The sequence below is a fragment of the Triturus cristatus genome, chromosome 1_1, assembly GCF_964204655.1.
Source record: "Triturus cristatus chromosome 1_1, aTriCri1.1, whole genome shotgun sequence".
NCBI classification, from domain to species: Eukaryota; Metazoa; Chordata; class Amphibia; order Caudata; family Salamandridae; genus Triturus; species Triturus cristatus.
In genome coordinates this window covers 283,201,078-283,224,085 of record NC_140579.1, presented here as the reverse complement: position 1 = coordinate 283,224,085, position 23,008 = coordinate 283,201,078, and the positions used below count along the sequence as shown (strand labels likewise).

The 23,008-nt window shown below is 43.1% G+C and overlaps 1 protein-coding gene across 1 annotated transcript; it reads right to left on the bottom strand.

The window, feature by feature from the left end:
- Positions 1 to 278: 278 nt before the first annotated feature.
- On the bottom strand, positions 279 to 18,525 carry LOC146870130 (uncharacterized). The gene is made up of 8 exons (XM_085599646.1): positions 18,416 to 18,525; positions 17,218 to 17,262; positions 17,061 to 17,129; positions 16,690 to 16,755; positions 9,061 to 9,169; positions 7,995 to 8,103; positions 6,713 to 6,780; positions 279 to 633 (listed from the first exon to the last, which is right to left on the bottom strand). The coding sequence occupies exons 4-8, from the start codon at positions 16,746 to 16,748 to the stop codon at positions 529 to 531; spliced, it is 450 nt and encodes a 149-aa protein (XP_085455772.1). The 5' UTR covers positions 16,749 to 16,755; positions 17,061 to 17,129; positions 17,218 to 17,262; positions 18,416 to 18,525; the 3' UTR covers positions 279 to 528.
- Between the last annotated feature and the right edge of the window lie 4,483 nt (positions 18,526 to 23,008).

Below are 23,008 nucleotides of genomic sequence, written 5' to 3'. Positions count from 1 at the left end.
CACAAAGTAGATTCAGGTCATGGATTACATATTGAAACTACACTGGGAATCTAGTTAACAAAGAAAGTAGCAACATGTGTTATTTAACATTGATCTTTTGTAACTCTTAAGGAATTGTCCAAAAAAACAATTATTTCTTTTTTTTTTTTTGGGTGAAATATTTTGGATTGCATATCCCATTGATACATGTTCTCAAAAAAGATAATTCTCATGTTATGACAAGGAAAGAGACTTTGTCCATGTTTGCTTGGAATAATGCTTCAAAGACTACAAAGAGTCAAACCATTAAATTTTTATTTTTCAAATGTTGTCAAATATATTTACACTCAAGTACAAAACACTGTTCTGCTTACGAAAAATAAATATTACATATAATTTTACATAATACATATGATATGTGAACAAATTAAACACCTATATTACTCTTAAAAATAAATATAAAATAGATTATATGCATCTAAAAATCACACTTCACATCACAGATGTTGTGTTTCTAATACTCTTACAGCACTGCACAAATAAATAGCATTATAAGCATTTTCGGCATCTAAAACCATCAATCGCCAATAAGGATGATGCATCTGTTTCAATGCATTCAAGATGAATCCAACGACCGCATTCATCACAAAACGACTGTTGGAAAAGGAAATGAATAAATCAATGTTAATCCCTTTAAATTGTATGCTGGTAAAATTTTTGACATTTGTAAACAATTTGCATAGTAACCGTGCCCAATTTAAAAAGGAAAACTATTATTTAAAAACGATACGTGATGCAAGTTTTCCTGATAATCACTAGGTTCATCAAAACTAGTATCTTAGTGCTATTCGGGTTTTCACAAAACATGGTCAATGCATGCTTATTATCACATTGGCGCTTCACCTCTCAAAGTTTTCATTAATTATAATACCTGGTTGTTAGAGCATTGGTATTAAGAAGGGTCCCTTTAAACAACACCTTGCATTGTGCCACCATAATGGTAGTTTGGAATCAACTCACACAAACTTCCAATAGAGGAGGCATTAAATACTGCAAACAAAATTAAAGATTTTAAAAGCATCAGGAAAAATACCTTATTTACTCTTTGCACAAAGAGTAAACTGAAATATTGGTAAAACAGCCTTACAACATGCCTTATATCACATACCGCAGGGATCATTACAGTCCAGGGCATAGTATATTAACATTCGCACATCTGACAATGCACTTTACAGTTTAATTAAGTATTTTACAAGTGAACTTTGAAATTGTACTGCCACTAATTTTTTTCCCAGGGTCATGATGCTTTCACAGAAACCGATTTTGTTTGCTGTTAAAGAACAAGTTACTTACATTCTGTAACGATGTATCATCAAGAATCATTATTTAGTTAGATTCCTCACCTTAGATATAGCCCCAGGCGTCAGACTGGATTCGGAAATAGTTTTGTAACAAAACCCCTTGCGCGTCGATAGGCGTCTAATGTGGCTCCTTGCCCGTTGTTGGCGTCCTGCGCAGGAATGACGTCGTCAGAGTACTTAGACGCCGCCCTCGTGCTCTGATGTCAGTTCTTGTACATAGATTTCCACGCCAGGAACACACAGCCATTCAAGAGTCCGATACTGGTGCAAAAAAAGTCTAGGGGCCTGAAAGGGTAACCTTAACCCTAGGTGTCTGTTTCCAGAACTGGGAGGCAGGATGGGTCTGATTAGGAATCTAACTAACTAATGTTTCTTACAGAGACATCGTTAGCAAAGGTAATTAACTTTTTTATCTGAAAGAAACACGTTACTTATATTCCTCACCTTAGAATAGATACCACAGCAATACCAACACCGGTGGTGGGTCTGCAAACCAAGATCACAACACAAAGTCCTGGAGAACAGAACTGCCAAAGAAGCCATCACTCCTTACTTCGCTATCTAGGCAATAATGCCAGGCGAACGTGTGCAGTGAAGCCCACGACGCCGCCGGACAGATGTCCTTCAAAGGGACTCCCCGTCCCAGGGCAGTTGTATCCGCTGTGGCCCGGGTGGAATGGGCTCCCAGCCCAACAGGAGGGTCCTTTTTAGACAAATACTACCTGATCTTTATACACAAAACGACCCACCTTGGCATGGTCTTCTTGTGTACAGCTTTCACCTTATTAGCACCTACGTATATAACTAAAATTTAGTCCTCCTCCCGGAAATGTTTGATCACGTCCAAATACAAGGAGAGCACACATTTTTGATCCAGACGGTGGAGCCTCTCTTCCTCTTTTGGACGATGCAGAGCAGGAAAGAAGGTGGGCAAGGTGACAGATTGCACAATGTGAAAGGGTGTCACCACTTTCCGTAGAAAAGAATGACGAGTCCGGAGGACAACCTTGTCCGTATGAACATACAGAAAAGGAGGCTTAGATGATAGAGCCTGGAGCTCACTCACCCGTCTAGCCCAGGTGACATCTAACAGGAAAGCAGTCTTAAGAGTCAGAAGACGAAGGGGACAATTATGAAGAGGCTCAAAGGGAGCGCACATCAGAATTGTCAGGACATGATTCAAATCCCACTGAGGCATTACGAAAGGGACAGGAGGGAACATGTGGGTAATGCTTTTATGAAAATGTGAAACTACAGGGGACTTGAAAAGAGAAGGCTGATCAGGAAGCCTCTATATTTTAGAGGTTGCATAAACATAACCTTCAAAGGTCCCCATAGCAGAGCGCTGCTTGCCAAAAGAATGAAGAAAGAGTAGAACCTGAGAAACAGGGGCGTAAAGGAGATCCACAGCCTTTGCTGTGCACCATTCCACAAATTTGTTCCACCTGTAGGCGTATACCGTTTTTGTTGAGGGACGCCTTGCGGCCAGAAGGACATCCCAGACTTCAGGAGGCAAGTCAAATGGCATCAAATGCCGCCGCTGAAACTCCACGCATGGAGGTGGAGGCTGGACAGGTTCTGGTGAAGGTACGCCCCCTGTTGCTGCGACATAAGGTCCTCCTGAAGAGGCAGACGTATCGGAGGATCGGTTAACATACCGAGTAGCTCTGGATACCAGTACCTTCGTGCCCAATCCTGAGCCACTAATTTGACTAGGGCCCGGGCGTGCCTTATCTTCTTCAGCACTCTGGGCAGAAGTGGTATAGGCGTAAATGTGTACAACATACCGCAACTCCGCTCGCGACGAAAAGCGTCTCAGAGCGAGTGCCTTTTTGCAAATTCAAACACACAGAACTGCTGACATTGCGCGTTCTCTTTGTTGGTGAATAGATCTAAACAAGGGTCTTCCCACTGTAGAAAGAGACCTTGCGCCAAGTCCAAGTTCAGACGTTATTTGTGATCCATCATGCACTGGCGGATGAGTTAGTCTGCTCTGGTGTTCAGAGAGCCCGCCAGATATTGAACCACCATGGTGATGCCCTTGTGTTCCAGCCATGTCCAGAGGCGCAGAGCCTCCTGACAAAGCGTCAACGACCCTACCCCGCCATGTTTGCTGCAATACCACATGGCGGTGGTGTTGTCCGTGAACACCTGCACGACACTTCCCCGGAAAGAGCGAAGGAAGGCTTTCAGTGCTAGTCGGATGGCTCTCAGCTCCAAGCATGTTGATATGGAGTCGAGACTCAGCCGGAGACCATAGGTCAATGATCTCCGCCTCTCCCATATGGCCCCCCCAAGACAGGAGGGAGTCATCCGTCACTACTACATGCTCCGGTTGGGGTTAGGGAGAGCCATCTGCCCTTCACCCAATCGCTGTCCGTGAACCACCAATGCAATTGTTTCGCAGTGCCATCCGAGATCAAGACATGGTCGGATAGGTTGCCTCTATGCTGGGCCCACTGAAACTTATGTTTCCATTGCAGAGCACGCATGCGCCGCATGGTGTAATTCACTCACAGGATGCAGGAGGCCATCAGCCACAGAATCCACAGCACCAACCTGACCGAAAGCAAGGATAGAGGCGGAAAAGATGGGAATCAGAGCTTGAATAGCACTGACCCGCTGCTCCAGTGGATAGACCCGGAAATGTGCCAAATCGAAAAAGGCTCCGATGAAAAGGAGCTTCTGGCAGTGACTCTGGTGCGACTTTGGCACATTGATGGAGAACACCAGCGGATGCAGGAGGTTGGACGTAGTCTGGAGGTGGGAGAAGACTTGCTGGGGCGAGCCTGCCTTCAACAACCAGTCATCGAGATAGGGGAAGACTGTAACCCCTCATCTGCACAGATGACCTGCAAACACCACCATCACTTGTGTGAACACCCGAGTGGCACTGGTGAGGCCGAAGGGGAGCACGGTGAACTGAAAGTGCTCCTGACCCACAGTGAACCGCAGGTAACGCCGATGGGCCGGCAGGACGGGGATGTGAAAGTAAGTGTCCTCCAAGTCTAACACTACCATCCTGTCTACAGGATTGAGGGCAGCCAGAACCGGAACTAGCGTGAGCATCTTGACCCGCTCCTTCATAAGCAAGGCGTTGAAGCTCATGAGGTCCAAGATAGTGCGTAGGCCCCCTTTGCCCTTCTTTCGAACCAGAAAGTAGTGGGAATAGCAACCACGACCTACTTCAGGCCCAGGAACGCGCTCGACGGCCTCTTTTGCCAAGAGGACAGTAAAATCCTCCCGCATCAGATTCAAGTGATCCTACGACTTTTGGTGGTATTGCGGTGGCATGGCTGGAGGGTTCGTCTCGAAGGGGAGTGAGTAGCCCCTTTGGACTATTTGCAGCACCCACCTGTCCTAAGTAATGGACCACCAGTGGAGCAGGTGAGGGCAAACCATGCCACCCACTGTGGTGGGATGGTCCAGAAATCTCGGACTTGTAGCCCTTTGAGTCGGATGGTGTCGGGGTGGATGTGGAATGACCGGCACATTGTCCTCCCATACCGGCTCTGTGGAAAACCACGCCCCTGACCTCATGCAGGTTGTTTTGTTGGCCGGTGGGTCGGCGGACGTGAGGAGGCACCCCTTCCTTGGCCACAAAAGGTGCGAAAGGCAGAAGTTTGCTGCCGTGGGTACGAGAGACCTAAGGACTTGCCCGTAGCCCGGGAGTCCATAAAACGACCCAGCGCAATATCCGCCTTCTTACCACAAAGACCCTTTGGCTTCGTTATTGTTAACAATATAAAGGTTTTTCTATTTTTTTCTTCATATTTTCTCCATAAGAAATGACGTTATATTTCTTTCATTTTTAATTTCATAAGTTTATCCAGAAACATGTGTGGACACTATCATACGTCAATAGTGGAGAAAACACTCTGTTTAAACACGTACTCCCAAAAGGACTTTTGTTTACTGCAGCTCACAAATAAACTAATTATATGTCACTCTCTCTCTCTCCCCATTTTTGGCATGCTGCTGCCTCCATCACAAAATACCTCATATTACATGACGTGGTGAGGTATGCTCTATCCAGTATTTAGATTTTGATTTTCCATAATTGTGTATTGTTAGATAATTTTAAGGTTACGCTAATGAATCTTCCACCGACTCAACATCTGGGATCTGCATCCACAGGTCTTATTCTCACTGTAATTTCCAACCCGTACTTTGCATTTCTTGCCTCATTGCTTTTGAGAACTAGGAGACAGTCTTCATCCTCAAAGCAGATACAGCAACATATCTAAATACGTCTGAGATTTGCGGCTCAATGCCTCTCAATCCCCACTGTTTTCTAATTCTTCTGGCAAGGCCCACATGCGTCAGGAAGTTTCATTCCCGAAATTATTATTCTGCTTCTATTCCATTGAATGTGAGCAGTGTACAATATTGGTATTAGTCCCCTATTTAAATTCTGACCCGTCCCTACCCAGAACTCATACAACGACCACTAGTCTCACTGTGTAAGACCACTTAGTATTGAGATAGGTAGGTCCATGGAGTATGGTGTCTTGAGCAATCTCATCTTTATAGCTCAGAAGCTGTCCACCAACATGGTTTACATTGTGTCTTCAAATATGTTCTGCCGCACCAGTAAATGGATCTTTGATAGAGCTATGTCATCTGGAGGATCCGTGTTACGTTACCTTTTTTTATTTTTTTTTCCAACAACAGACACTGCATCAGCCGGGACAAGTGGCAAGCCATATAACTTACATCTAAGTCATGGACCGCTAGTCTACCTCCGCTTTGGAGCTATCTAATGACTAATATTGGACTGAGGGGACGCGTTGCACTTCAAATCTATGCAAAACCATTCCTGCCAAATTTTCAGAGAGTACCCACGGAGGTGCCTCTTTGGAATAGAACTGCACTACATGTTTCATGCACATCATTAACTCTAAAACCATGTGGTCCATTACCCAATCAACATGCGCACAGGTGGGCAAAAGTAATCACACCCGGTGTACATGCACATGCATTTTAAGCACGGGGCCTCTGCAATGCCTCATTCATTTCCTTTATACCATAATTTTCATGGTGGTGGAAGAGCTGGCAGTCACAGTGATGCTCCAGTGAAAAAGTTGTAATTTCTCGATCGCACTGCCTGAGAGGCATTGGGTAGATGAGCCACCCCTAACCATACACAAGTGTTCCGGTTATCCAATTACCAGGAGCATTAACAATTTACCACATTTATCAAAAACTATTTGTGGGAGGGAACACTGTAGATCTGTTAAAAAAATTATTGGTGCATTATGTAAAATGTAAATTTAATAAAATGATTACTGAAAAATAAGTTTATTCTGCTTTCCAAGTTATTTTTATTCACATATTTACAAATATTATTGCTATAAAAAATAAAAAATTACCAGAAATTGATGTTCATCTTCAGGTGACTTCTTTTCGTTGCAGACCCCGCAGAACTCGTCAACAGAATCTAGATGTAATATTCAGTTAAATTAGAACATCTTAATAGTAAAATAAAATAGAAATTACACTTATCTGGTGTTTCAATTACATGTTTTTAACTTTATAAAAATTACTATTTTTTATGCATATGTCTACAATCAAGGAAATTAAGAATATTACAATTTTGAAAAATTTGCATGTTTAACCACAGATTCAGGAATTCTATGATGGCAGATAATGTGCATGTTTAAATGCATACCAAGTCATACATGTAAAGAGAGAAGCATGTCTGTTGTTACATTAACGGATTCATTGCTACAAGTCTAATCATCCATTTTTAAAAAAAGGGTCTCTTTATGATGGCAGCAGGATCACCACCCCCGTGCCGGTGGTGTTGATCCTCCCACCATCACAATGTGATTCAACCACCCCAAAATTCGGATGGCGGTGGAAATCACATTGTTTACACGGCGTGTCTTGCAAGTCGGTCATTTTATCTCTGACTTGTGTAACCCTTAAAAAGGTCTTCATTGCTACGGTGCTTTACACGCACCGCCCTAGTTATTAGTATGAGCCCGTCCATATGTATTTTTGCGGCGGATATCCAGCCTCCAAAGAGACAGACTGATAGTCTATTTTGGTGCACGTTTATTAAGCACTATTTGAGGTCGCACTGTGCCTTTGGGGTGTACGGGTACACACAAATTTTTTACATGAACAAGGTGGCATGCACCACCTTGTGCCTGATACTTTGTACTGTTAAAATGCACATAAGAGCCTTTTAACATTGCGGAATGTGCTGTTGCCTGAAGCACCGTTCGCAATGTTAAATGGCCAGTATGCACCTGCCCTAATGGGGGGCGCATCCGAATTGGGCTATTGGGACTGCCGGAAATCTGGCTGCCGGTCCCATCAACATTAATATGGTGGGCTGACTTATGTCCGACTGCTATCTAAATCAGCCCCTAAGTACAGGTCATATAGGTAATATTCAATAATTACCAAAAAAATATATATTTTATATTCTAAACTTGACATTCTTCTTTGACGGTGTAATAATTTTTCAAAAATTAATTGCAAGAAAAATGACATTTTTTAACATACTCAAACATTTACATTTAATTTTAAATAATAACACACTTTTATATTTATTAATAATTAGCAATGGATTCAAAACATTCAGTTGCCACAAAGGGATTACATATAAACCAAAAAGAGACATATACATTTTTCAACTCTAACCTGATGACTCCATTAGATCAAGCGCAATCTTGATTCTTAAATCATCCATACATTTAGGATTTTGGGTAATTTCTGTTAGCGACTGATGACTGAGGTAGTGACCTGCAAACTAAGAAAATATTGGAAATTCTTACTTTCCTTAATTAATTTAGAGTAAACTGTCTGTTATTAAAAAGATCATGTTTTACATTATTGTGCGTAAAAACAAATATTGTGTTAATAGGATGTCATTTTCAAAGCCATACAACATCTTATTTCCGTTATTCGGAACAACATCACAGTTCTCAATCAAACCACATTATTACACTACTTTTGGTTTTGTTGATACCCAAGCTGGAATCCCAACCTGCTTCCAATGGGCGATTTAACTTAGTCTGTGCCGCCGTCAGCAATCTAATCTCGGAAAGGCAACCGATACAGCCTTGCTTCCATTTTCAAGGCACATTTTTGTTTTTTATTCAGCACTTTCACACTGGCCAAACACCAATTAAAAGTCTTTTGAAAAATGACTTTGGTAACCACTAACAGGGCTGCATACTCCCCTTGTCCTCCACATTGTGTAGTTGTGGGCACATGTAGTGCCACATCAAATACAAGCCACATGTGGCTGCCACCTCAAGAAGCCTGCAAGACTGTGCAGTGTTCATTAAACTAAGCATTTTTTTAATGTGGCTTGTGCTGCGAAGATCAGCATAAGGTGCAATTGAAAAAATTCTGTATCATACAGAAAACTCAGATATCAGATTCATAATTTGAAAATATGAACTTGGACTCCTTGTTGGCAATTCTGCTTACGCAATCATGAAGGTTTAATGCGATTCAAAACCGACATCGTAATCCGGATGAATGTGTGTTTAAGTGTTTTTACATGACGCTGGCTTTTTATCATCAATGAACTCTCCCTCTCCTGCAAATTATTTCAGAAAAAGCACTTGTGACTATTTTATAATATTTGTTTAAAAAATTATTACTAAAAATCAATGCAAACAGTTATTTAATTTACAATTATCCACTGTTACATTTCATAACACCAGTTAAGGTTAATAATAACTTGAAAATTCGTTACCATCATGCAAAAAACACCGCAATTGAAGACGTCTCTTTGCTTTTGGGTACATTGTACCACCAATTCCCATTTATTGTAGCCTGGACGCTTCACACCCTGTAGGAAAGTGCTTTTGAGACATATGAATTAAGATGTTACAAATGTACTGGTTTTCCATCTGAATTAATCCTTAACAAACAATAAAAAAACATGGTCTCCAATAATGTTCTAATGGAAAAACAACATTATATGATTTTTTTTTTTTTAAATAAATCTTACAAATACAAAATAGAAAAAGCAAATAATTTTGGGGAAAGGGTACCTCCAATTAGTCAATAACTGTTTGTAACTTTTGGGATCGGTTGTCAATGAGTCATACAGTAAAATTTTCTTTGTAAGAGGTTTCAATACCTGTGGTGAATTAAGTGAAATTTGTTGTGAAAACATACTCAGAAAGACAAACGCAATAACTAAATGTTATATTTACTTTAAAATATCTGTTCGTATCAACATAGGTATAGAACATTAAATTAAATTCTATTCTATAGACATAAATATAACCTCATATGAATTGTAAATTTAACACAATTACTAACAAAATTATTAACAATAGTTCTTATTCCTCATTATGAAATTAGACTGTAATGTTTCCATTTATAATGTTTACTATTCCTTATTAAAGTATGTTTATAGGGGTGTAGGGTCGTGCCACATGGCAAAACCCAGTACTAACCACAATAAAAATATTTTTGTATGAAGAATATTATAATCCACCCTTTCAAAAACTGGCTTGGTATATGGTTCTCACTTATGAAAGTGTAGCATCGTGCACCAATAGAGAGAACTTTTTTGGTGATTCCAGTTTTCAAAAATAACTTTACAAAGCTCTATAAGTGGTAGATTTGCAGAACAGATTTCATGTTTACTCGAGAAGGACTATAAAGCACTTATGTTCACAATGCAAAATGATATGGTATAGGTTAAGTGAAAAAAATAAAAAAAAGCACACAGAGGGGCCGATTCAGATTCCGTCCACAAAACGTACCGACTGACACGGAGCCGGACAAGCAACAAACATACATGGACCGGCACCCTATGACCCGTGCAGTACAATGCAACGCGTGTGAATTACAAACGTCATGTACGGAATACAAGCCTTACAACCGAGCCATAGGGAAAACCATGATCTGGCTGGAAAACAAATGCTAGTTGCAACAACCGACACCATCCTGGAATGAACCTGACCGACAACTAACCGCGATGTCCGATCTGTGCTGTACGATGCAATGTGTGTAAACCCTGATCTACTCGCACAAAGCCCAAGAAGCATAACCGACACGCACAGAAAACCCGGAGCACAAGTAATAGAGATCTATGAAACCGACACGTATGACAGTCAGCGCGAACAAAGCGGAGAAACACGCGCGAGTGAACATCAGAGTCCAGATTGCGGGTACGTGGGTTTTTTTTTGTGTGGTTGGTGTCTGACTTACCGCCAGCGCTGTTGGCGTCGGTTCCTGATCCGGTCATAGATGTAGAGTACTTCTTTGGCCTGTGCAATGGGATTAAAGATGTGTTCGTGTCGTACACGCTGCTTGTTGCTCTTTTCGTACCTGTTGCAAGCTGGTGCGTCTCGTAGCCGTGGATGGAGTTGTGAAGAGAATTGTAGCTGATATGCTTCTTTTACGGATACTGTGACGTGCCGTTTTTAAAAAGGCATTTAACAAAAATGAATGACTTAAAAAGTTAAGACTGGATAATAAAATGAAGGAGACCGGTGGAACCCAAAGCTGATAGAAAGTTAAGAGGTACCTGCAAGCAAAGGTAACAGAGTTTAAGACACTCAAAAGTGAACATGAGGCACTGAAGACGAATGTCCAACAATGTCAGAATGCAGGAGATGTTGATGGTGTCCTTTAAGTAGCAGCTCTGTGGACGAGGAGACACCTTAGACGACCAGGGGCCAGATACGAGCTGTCCCAATCTCTGATGTTGAGCACAAAGTAGTCACTGTGCGACAGGAACACAAACATGCCTTGCCAGTTAAAAACAATGAGGTTAACAAAAAAAAAGGAAGCAGTGTCAAGAACAGCAAGGTCAAAGGGACTCCGCACATGCATGTGAGTCGGAGGAGGCAACATGTAAGTGTTGGAGCACACAGGTGCGTAACCTGACCCTTGGTACAAGTAACGGACCGAATGAACATGAGTAGCACGAGGACCTCTAGCCAAGAGATGCAGGCACACAAATTACAGATAATGTGATGGGGTCGGAGATCTTTGTAGAAGAGGATGCTGGAGTTAGTAACTTATTTGAGCCTGAAGATCTATGGATTAGAGAGCCAAGCAGCCTATGCAAGTTCACTCATTGGACAGGGGTTCTGTTAAAGGGTTTCCAAAGGGTGAAACAGGTCTCAAAGTTATTGTCAAGACTGCGCATGCCTCGATAGTGATGCTGAACTATAATCTGTGTTACTCAGCATGTCGGAGTGCATTGGAGCCCACAATTGGCAAAATTTGCAGCAGCGTTAATGTTTTCGGAGATGCATTGAATTGACTCCTTCTCTCCAAGGGATATTGCTTCTGGTGTGTTTGATAACCACAGGCATGTTCAATAACCTGTATAGAGCACAGGCACAGACTTTGCAGAAAAAAAGACAAGTAAGATCACGATACCAGGAGCAGCATGAATCTCCCCTCTTGTATTATGTATTCCTTAAGTGATGTCCAACGGAGTTCAGAGTGTACAGATGGTCGCAACTGAAATGGTATGTTATTTGAATCTTGCACATGAAGATTCCATGGACCCAACCTCCAATAAGTCTTTAAGTACCATCCATAAATGGTTGTGATAAAGACAGTGTCCCTCAAAAAAAAAGCATTTGAAATGCAACGGGTTTCGCCTTTGGGAAATTTAACGTTTTAAGCAATGCATCATATCATCTTGGGTGCTAAAACAGAAAGAGCTGTGTTTGTATCGGATGTTGTGGGATGGTTATGGGCGGCCACATCGCATGTTGTTGTGAAAGTGGTCACATGCCAAAGAAGTGCACAGGTCTTGTGACGATGATGCAAAGTTGGGATACTGACCACCAGGGCTGGCACAAGGGGAGGAGGCCACCCTCACAAAGCAACATGTTTCAATTATGAAAACGAAGATTGACTGCTTTCTACTTAACCGAGCTAACGCAGCAACAATATTGAGACATTTCAATTTGGATTAATGCCTGTTGACACAAAATGATTTGTGCCGCTACTGGTTCGATCTTGAAGTTGTAGGGTATCTCTATGTCACCACAGAGGTGATTTGCAAATGCCAGGGCACAATGTGCCCCGGCAAGGTGAGGAGGTCAGCGGCTCAATATAGCTGTGTTCCTGAGAACTGCATTTTTTTTAAAAAAGCACTCACATACTATTGTGTATTTCACGCCATTTTTTCCTTTTCAAAATGATTTAATGTGAAAAATGTTGTGCTGTGCTGAGAGTCATATCTGCATTGGTTTGCCGGGCCAACTTTGTTCTCTGCAGAAAACGGCTCTTGTGCCTTATGTTGTGTGTGTGAAGATTTTCTGGGAACAGAAGAATCTAAAAATGTGACGATGATTATGGGAAGGAGACAGCCACTCCAGCTGCATGTCTCCTCTAACTTTAGCTGCACAGCTAAAACCGCATAGCAGGCGTAGGACCTTTCTAAGGTACTTAGACACCGCACTCGTGTGCTGACGTCAGTTCTTGTACATAGCTTTCCGCGCCAGGAACGCAGAGCCATGCAAGAGACCGACACTGGTGCCAAAAAAGTCTAGGTGCCTGAAAGTGATAACCTTAACCCTAGATGTCAGTTCGCAGAACGGGGAGGCTGTGTGGTTCGGTGCGGAATCTAACTAATTAATGTTTCTTACAGATACATCAATCTATCAATCAATCAATCAAAACATTTCTAAAGCACGCTACTCACCCGCAAGGGTCTCAAGGCGCTAGGGGGAAGGGGACTGCTACTGCTTCTAACAGTCCGGTCTTGAGTTGTCTCCTGAAGGCGAGGTGGTCTTGGGTCAACCGAAGGTGGATGGGGAGGGAGTTCCATGTCTTGGCCGCCAGGTAGGAGAAGGATCTGCCTCCGGTGGTGACCCTTTGGATGCGTTGTACGGCGGCGAGGGCGAGGCTAGCAGACCGTAGCTGGCGGGTTGGCGTGTGGAAGGTCAGGCAGTTGTTGAGGTACTTGGGGCCCAGGTCGTGAAGAGACTTGTGTGCGTGGGTGAGGAGCCTGAAGGTGATCCTCTTGTTGACGGGGAGCCAGTGCAGGTCCTTCAGGTGGCTGGAGATGTGGCTGCATCGGGGGATGTCCAGGATGAGTTGGGCGGAGGCATTCTGGATGCGTTGGAGTCTTTTCTAAAGCTTGGCTGTTGTTCCAGCGTAGAGTGTGTTACCGTAGTACAGTCGGCTGGTGACGAGGGCCTGGGTGACCGTCTTCCTGGTTTCGGTCGTGATCCATCGGAAGATCTTGTGGAGAAAGCAGAGGTTGTGGAAGCATGAAGAGGAGACGGCGTTGACTTTTCTGGTCATCGTGAGGGAGGAGTCCAGAATGAAGCCCTGGTTGCGTGCGTGGTCTGTCGGCCTGGGGGCGGTGCCCAGCTCTGGGGGCCACCAGTAGTCGTCCCAAGCGGAGCGTGATGGTCCCAGGATGAGGACTTCCGTCTTGTCTGAGTTCAGTTTCAGGCAGCTGTTCTTCATCCACTCGGCGACGTCTTTCATCCCTTCGTGGAGGATGTTTCTGGCGGTATCGGGGTCTCTGTTGAGGGAGCGGATCAGCTTGGTGTCGTCGGCGTAGGAGATGATGTTGAGGTTGTGTTGGCGTGCGATGATAGCGAGGGGTCTCATGTAGACGTTGAAGAGGTTGGGGCTGAGGGATGATCCTTGCGGGACGCCGCAGATGACTTTGGTGACCTCTGATCGAAAAGGGGGGAGGCGGACTCTCTATGTTCTTCCGGCGAGCAACGATATGATCCACTTCAGTGCCTTCTCTTGGATACCAGTGTTGCTGAGGCGTTGGACAGGGGTGCGGTGGCAGACAGTGTCGAACGCTGCAGAGAGGTCCAGGAGCAGGAGTGCCGCTGTTTACCCGTTGTAGAGCAGGGCTTGTATGTCGTCGGTAGCTGCGATGAGGGCGGTCTCGGTTCTGTGGTTGGCTCTGAAACCGGACTGCGAGGGGTTGAGGGATCCATTTGTCTCGAGGAAGGCAGCAAGCTGTCTATTGGCGATCCTCGATGACTTTAGCCGGAAAAGGGAGGAGCAAGATGGGGCGGAAGTTCTTCAGATCGGTGGGGTCTGATGTTGGTTTCTTCAGTAGGGCGTTCAGCTCGGCATGCTTCCAGCTCTACGGGTAGGTGGCGGGGTTGAAGGAGGTGTTGATGACGTCTCGGAGTTGGGGTGCGATGGTGGAGGCGGCCTTGTTGAAGACGTGGTGGGGGCAGGGGTAGGTCAGTCGGAGATCGCGAGTGGATGGTATTCATCGTGTGGGCTGTGTCTTCGGTGGTCACTGTGGTCCAGGTGCGGAGGATGGCGGTGGGGGGCGTTGGTTTGACGCTTGGGTGTGAGGGTGGTGTGCCAAAGCTGTTGTGGATGTCGGCAATCTTGCGGTGGAAAAACGAGGCGAGGGAGTAGCACAAGTCTTGTGAGGGGGTGATGTCGTTGTTGCCGGTGCTGGGGTTGGAGAACTCCTTGACGATGCTGAAGAGTTCCTTGCTGTCGTGGGCGTTGTTGTCCAGTCGATCCTTCAGAGATGTCTTCTTGGTGGTGCAGATGAGCTGGTGGTGCTTGCGGGTGGCGTGTTTGAGGGCGGTTATGTTGTCAGTGGTCTGGTCGAGGAGCCAGCCAGGCGATGATGATGTCGGCTGCGGCTCTGTGACCGATCCTTGGACCTCCTCCTGGACCGGGATCGAGAGGGGCGCGTAGCCGAGTGGCGAAGCTCGAGAAGCTTACGGGACCGCTAACGCCTAGCTTTCGAGGTCAGGGCCTTACAGTCCAAACACGACTCCGCGTCGTAGTAGAGGCACCAGCGGTGGTGATCTGTCACCGACATCAAGCGGTCACAGTCATCGCTGGCCTTGAAACCAGGCATCCTACCGGCACCAGATGTCGAGACAGTGATCAAAAGGGATCAAAATACTTATTAAAGAAAGACTAAAAGGTGAAGCTCTACCAGATCGGCACTTACTGGCGCGGAAAAAAGAAGAACTGACATCAGCGCGAAAAGGTGCGTCTAAGTACTCCGACGTCATTCCGGCGCACGACGCCAACGATGGACGCGGAGCCGCAGATGACGCCTAGCGTTGCGCAAGGGGTATTGCTGAAGAAAATTCTTCCGGATCCAGTCTGACGCCTGGGGATATTCTAAGGTGAGGAATCTAACTAACGTGTTTATTATTTTTTATTCAAGGAAATCAAAGTTATGGCTTGAAAGTGGGCTTAGCTTCACCTGGTACACTGTATAAAGCATCTCTCGCAGAGCCAGGGCATAAGGTGCCTAGGCAAAACCTAAAAAGATTGGGTAGACAGTCGGGAAGAAAACTCCCATGTCCTGTGTACAGTTTTACGGCAGAGTGGTAGGCAAGGTCACCATCAAGTAGTTGCAAATTGGAGTATGCTGGGAAGGCAACAATTGTGTTGTTTAATTAGTCGCAGTGTTTTTGCCATGCGACCCCAACATAACGCAATACAATAAATAATATCGGGTGGTGTTCATACCTCACTGTGACAGGATATGTTCGGTTCTGCCTTACCCTTAAGAAAGCTAGGCTCTACAGCAGGATGGGAGAAACATGTTTTTGGGCGGCAGATGTTCTATCTTGCTGTACACGTCTATAACAAAGGTCCTGGGAGGAGCTTTAACGTTCATGGAAAGATACATCAAACAATGTTTACATGTGTGGATTTATGAATCCAACATGTTTGGTTTCAAAAATTTACATCGATTGTTAATAACTGTTTTGAGTTGTTTAACCCTTATTGAAGCATGGTCACCCTATATGTCGTAATCACTGATTCACTTGCCACACTGGTGAATAGACTAGATAGGCTGTAGGGTAGTCCGGTTCATGCAATGGCAACCTCCAATTTCTAATGGAGAATAAATTTATGATTTCAAGAGCCTGCACTATGTGTAACTTAAATTTTTAAAGTGTATTGACTTTATAAATATGGGACCTTACTTATGTTGTAAGTGGTGCAACCACCGACTTACACATGCTCAAATTATAAATTTTTTTTAAAACAATTTTATTGTTTTTTTTTCTTGTGTGGCACATGACATGCTTCTGTCCTTTGGAGACTGCTGGTGTACCTTTGCACTCTGTATCTTCTTGTTACAGTATAGTTTGGAATTTCAATGCTAACCAAGTATCCAATTATGATTGTACCTAAGTGAACACTTGGTCAATTGTTTTTAGGAAGCACATAAACTGTGGTTCTGAATTGCTGTAACATAATAGGAATTGACATAAATACATAATAACAACTGCAAACAGTAGGGGAGACCATGAAATGACATACTACTTTCCATTATGGACTCTATAACGAATGCAAGCCCTCTCATATTATTCATATATAATGTTCAAATGTATGTCTTAGAAGCAAAAGAAAAAAAAGTTGCACTTACTAAAAGAATCCAATGAGCACCAGTATTTGTAGGACACACAACGGTTTCCATAGTCTCATAAGGTACCTGCACATTATATAAAGTGGTCATGAATAAATGTACGTGTCTCCTGAACAAAAACCTTGTACACTAACATTATTACTAAGGTATAAATGCCTGTCCAATTGTCTTTCAAAAATAACATTATTGTCTTTGAAGACAAGCAATTAGTGTTTTTCACTCTTTAGACATTTGAAATGTAGACCCTTTTTTAAATTTTGTAATTTCGTATTTGTATGCCGCTTGGACACTTGGCAGTGATTCAAAGTTATGTTGCTAAACCATTTCAGCCTCACAGTGTGACAAGTAACATAAGAAATTTAAATAGTTACCCGAAAAACAGATGATCGATAAGTGCCCATGAAGATTGAGGACGACACTGTCGCCGAAAGTGCTAAACACTAAGGTTAAAAGAAAAAAACATCAATAAACATATTCAGAAAATTGTTTTTTTCTTTGTATTCTTTTTCAAAGTAGAACTATACTTACATTGGGACTTGACAAGCATAACTTTGCAAGGTACGCATCTATTACCTAATAAAAAAAAAAAAAAAAAAAAAAAAGACACAGTATTTAACTAATGCTTTATTACAACTACGGCGGAGCGAAGAACACAAGACTGGCTAAAGGTTAACAGTGGTGGCTCAGACACCACAGCACGAGCGGTACTGCCAGCACACTCAGAGTATGCAATATGGTTGGCGGACTCACCGCAGTACATCAAAGCATGTTATGAGTGTCCTATAAAACAATGGGTACATGGAGGTTACAACTTCATGTACATTGTGTTGTAGAGGAAACCTAGGGGTGCCTACAGTGCCACTTGTACTTAATCCACATGTGGATGTACAAAGGGTGTCAAAACTTGTGCACTATTGTGTGCATGCACAGTAACTGTTGAACGGTATAGAATTTTCAGTACATGTTTTGCAGGACCATTGTGAGGCAAACTCCCTGTAATTACAAGAGGATCAACTGACTACAAATCAAATATAATGTGGCAGGCAAGCATGATCGTTGGTGGCTATGGGCAGGGGCGTGCATTAGAGAAACACACCTGACCTTGTATGGTTAAAATTCTTAATCAAGCCGTAAGTGTACACAATCATCTTTTTAATCCTCCTATTTTAATTTTTTCTATTTGTAAATTAGTTTGTATCTATAACATAAAAATTTTGTAGTTAAAAATGAGTTTACATAAAAAACTAAAATTAACTAGTTGATTACAAAATCTCTTAGATGTAATTTTTTTCAGCTTACAGCACCTGTTATTTGGATGTTTTTTCTTTATTCAAACTTATTCTCCATGACTTAAATGTGTTTTTTGGGATACTGAACACCAAAGAAAAGACGTATTATTATTTAAAAAGTTTATTTTTTTTTCAGAGATAAGTCATCATTGAAAAAACTAGCATGAAATTTTAAAAGAAAAATATGTTTACTTTTGACAATTCTAGATTAAATCTCAAATCATTTATTGCAACATTATACCAAAACAATCATTTGTAAATTTTTGTTACAAAAGAACACATTCTATACTCTTAGTTAGGGTCAATTGCTATTACTTTATTGCAAAAAAAGATTCTTAAACGCTTGTTCATTTGTGGTTAATTTTGTATAACAGCAGGATAGTTCTTTATTAATTATTTTATAACATGTGCTGTGTATAAATGATATAAAAGCAAACCTCATCAACTATCCATTGGGGCGATTTTAGTGAATGGAATGAGTAATCGTACAATTTTATGTTTGAAACTATTGCTTCCAAACGTCCAATCGCAGGTTTATTCCATACAGCCAAAAGTTTTTCAACGTCTGGAGAAACTTTATGTTCCAAATCTGTGGATACATAATTTATCAACAAAAATTACCTGGGTCACATGACTAGATGTAGTTGGCCTTTATGTCTCACAGTAGAGGGTCTGGGTGTTGGTAGGATGGACCATTCAGATTTGATAGGAGGTCAAAACTGTAATCTACCACATTTGCACTTCAAAGGCACTGGCCCAGCACCCTCACAAAGCACTTCACACTAGCCTCCAGACAAACTAGGACAAGGGCAGGAAGGCAGGAAATTCCAGATACGCCTATAAGGGTAAAACTCCAGAAGCTTCTCCCTCTTTAAAGAGGGCACCAGGTAAAACAACAGGACCCTCAGACCCACTAGTGTAATGCACTCCTGGACCTCTGGATACTACAGAAGAAGGACTTTCCTGCTACCAGAAGACTTCCCTACTGCTTGAGGCCTGCCCTGCTGTCTGAGAAGGAAGCCTAAACCTGAACCCTTCATCCCAGTCTACCTGAGTGATCCCAAGGGTTAGTTAGCTGGCTCCCTATTTCGAGCTACAGGGACACAACAAGCTCCAGAGGTCTCCATGCAAGTACCTAGCTGACCTGCTGCCCTCGACTTGAATGTACTTGCAAGTGCACCTGCTTGAGACCTGCTGGTCCTTGCTGGATTGAGTTCCTGATCCCCAAGATGTGCCTCCCAAGTCCTAGACCTTTGCTGTGGCATTGGTAGAGCTCCTTCTAGTAGAAGGGATAAATCCTGACATTTTGAGCTCTTCACGACTGCGAACGGGCCCGTTCATGCCAAGAGCTTGAAACCCATACCAACTACCAACATGAAGTTGCAGTAAACTAACTCTTTGCACTACAGCGACTGCCAGCTACTACGCAAGATCTGCTCTTCACAATACAGTATCGACAGTGCAAGGTGACCGCCAGCATGATTTTCCAGCAACGACCATCCACGACATCTAGCCTGGTCTTTGTGCCACAGCGATGACTGTCTGTGATGCTGTCCCTGCTCCTCGTGGCCTCCTCCACTGTGATTGGAACTCTTCGCACTGGACTTTAGAAGGGAACTTTTTCGGCAGGGCTAACCTGGTCCTTGTATCTGGCCCATGCACTATCGCAGTTAGCCTGAACTTGAGACTTTCACCCGGTCTCTCATGACTAGATAACTGCGTGTAACGCTTTTTGCTTTTAGGTGCTATACTTACCGTAAATCTTTGAAATTGCATATCTCGGGTTCTACTGATTGGCTGTTTGTTGTTTTGATATCAAATAGGTTATTACATTTTACTCTATTTTTCTAACTTGGTGTGGAATTTTTCTTGTTCTGCTTTCACTCTATTACTGTTTGAGTGTTTTGCTTAAATTCTTTACATATTGCCTCTAAGTTAAGCCTGACTGCTTTTGTGCCAAGCTACCAGAGGGTTACGCACAGGGTAATTAAGTGACTTTTTATGGCATTGTGGCTTATTGCTTGAGTAAGGCTTCACCCACCTCAACCGACAAGCCAATTTCTCTCAAAGGGGCTTTCAGCCAGTCCTCATCCCCCATTGGTCTTTGATTGTGTCATTCAAATTTTTTTTGGCCCACTAAAGCACAGAGCATGAGATCCCAAGAGACACACTCCCACCGGAGCGAGCGCTGATTGGCTGCCAGCAATAAGGGAAAAATGTTGCTGCCAGCCATTGCAGGGCTCTTGCACTTAGTCTCCTGAAGATTAAAATTTAAAAAAACACATAAGGGGGCAGGGTAGGGATAACCTGCTCACCTAGGCCCTGTGCGGGGGACACAGAGGGACATCCTCAGGGCCAACATTTTCTAAAAACCACTGAAAGTCACCAGTTATAGTTAGAATTATCTCAAGTATTTATAACTATCACCCTCGCCATGCACTGCAAATTACCCTACACTTTACATCACTCATGACATCTTCTTTGACATCATTGATTAAATCACTGAGCATGGCAAGGGCACGTGTGATAGTTACATTACGGCACAAGCAATAGTTACTTGAGATAACTATAACTGGTGAATTTCAGTGTTTTTTTAAGTTTAAAATTGAACATTTCACCAAACTATAATGTTACTTTAAACTTTGTTTTTTTCAGTGAATACACACACACATACACACATATATATTGCAAATGAAAACTCCGCCTTGTCCTGTAATTGTTCATCCAAAGGTGTTTTTAGTGGGATAGGAAATCAGACGGCACAGGGTTGTATGTTTTAGTAATCTGCTTTTATTTTATGTATTTTCTCATACAGTGTAGTCAAAAAGTGACCCACACATTTCGGTGTGAGCTTTCCACAGGGTCACACACACAAACACACACATATATATATATACTGTCACTGAAAAAACCCATTACATATACGTTATAGTTAGGCTCAGGTTTCACTCGTACAAAAGCAGTGAAATTCAGCAGTTATAATTAGCTGAACTAACTATAACTCATGCCCCTGCAATGCACTACTTAGGACCTCACATATTACATCACTCACGACATGGTCAGTGACATCACTGATGACATCACTGATAACATCTCAAATGACATCACTGATTATGTAATCCAGTGACTGTGAGTGTTTTTAAAATGTTTATCAGTGTTAAATATAGATACCAAGGTGTATTGGTGAACGAGTGGGTGCATGAGTGCCTGTATGGATGACTCAGTGGCTGTGTGGCTGACTGTATAAGTGAGTGATTAGGTGTCTCAGTGAATGTATGGGTGGGTGACTGTTTGTGTGAATGTCTGTATCAGTCAGTGAGTTGGTGTCAATGTGGGTGTGTGAGAGGGAACATGATTGGCTATATGGGTGAGTGATTGGTTGTCTAAGTACCTGTATTGGTGTCTTAAGTGTCTGTGTGGGTGGGTGAGGGTGTGTGTGACTGCCTGTAAGGATGAATGAGTGGGTGAGTCAGTGGCTGTATGGGTTAGTGATTGTGTATGTGAGGAGCTGTATGGGTGAGTGAGTGTGTGTATGGATGTGTTAGTGGTATATGGGTGAATAACTGGGTATATGAAAGGCAGTATAGGTGAGTGCTGGGGTGTATAATTGGCTGTATAGGGGAGTGAATGGATGTGAGTGTAGAATGTAGGAGTGGCTGTATGGGGGAGTGTGTGCTTGTATCAGTAACTGCATAGGTGAGTGACTGCATGTTAGTATCTGTTAGAGTAAGTAAGTGGGTGTGTGTTTAACTGGATGGGTGAGTAAGTGGCTGTGTGATTGACTATATGGGTGAGTGAGTAGGTGTGTGAGTAGTTTTATGGGTGACTGACTGTGTGTGAGTGGCTAAATTGGTATATGAGTAGATGTGTCAGTCGCTGTACTAGTGAGTGAGTGGGTATATAAGTGGCTATTTAGGTTAGTGAGCAGATGTGTGTCTAGATCTATTAATCAGTGAGGGGGTGTGCAAGTACTATTATGGGTCTGTGAATGGTTGTGTGGGAGTAGGTGTATGAAAGGTTCTATGGGGGTGTGAGTGGATGCATTAGTCATTTTCTGGATGATGTCATCAGTGATGTCATTTGAGATCTCACCAGTGAGGTCAGTAGTGTTGTCACTGACCATGCCGTGAGTGAAGTAAAATGTAAGGTCATAAGCAGTGCATTGCGGGGGTGCATATTATAGTAAGCTAACTAGAACTGTGAATTACACTGGTTTTGTATGAGTAAAACCTGAGCCTACCTATAACGTTTCTGTAACCTTTGTTTTTTTCAGTGAATTTGTATGTTTAAAAAAAAATACTAATTCCTAATTATAACGTCCCTGTAATCTTTGTTTTTTTCAGTGAATTTCTATGGCTTTTTAAGTAGTAGTCGTGTTTGCAGAGTAGAGAAAGGGGGCTGAGCAAGACTTACAGGAGGTACCAGGAGGGCTTCTTGGTCCTCAAGGTCCCTCAGGCATAAAGTGAACTTTATTTCCCAACCAGTGGCGCGCCAGTAGGTGCGCCAGGAGGTGCGGTTTCAGAGTAGTGGAGAAAGAGGGTTTGGCCTCTGAAGCCCTCTTAGCAATCCCGCTATGTGCGACTTCTTGTAGGTAACAGGAGGGTTAGTTGGCCCCAAGGACATCCTTGGGAGGCCAACTACCCCTCCTGTTACCTCCAGTAAGTCCCACACAGCAGAATTGCTGAGAGGTAGTCAGAGGCCACACCTCCTTTCTCCGCCACTCTGCAAACGCTCCTCCTGGCACACTGCTAGTAGAGGGATGAAGTACCCTTGGCTATTAAGGGTATTTGGGGGCTTGAATAGCACAACATTTGGGCTCAATGGGCCCGTAGGTGTGCATTCACGTCCCAGAGGTGAAAAGGCCTGCTACTGTTATTTACTAACACAGTATGCTGCTACCACCAAGCTCAACGGATGAAACCCACAGGTGGGATGGTAGTCCTCTATCACTATGAGGGTGCGCTTGATGTACCACTCCCTGTTTAGAACATAGTCCAGAACTGAGCATTGTCAAAAACTGGGCCTAAGGC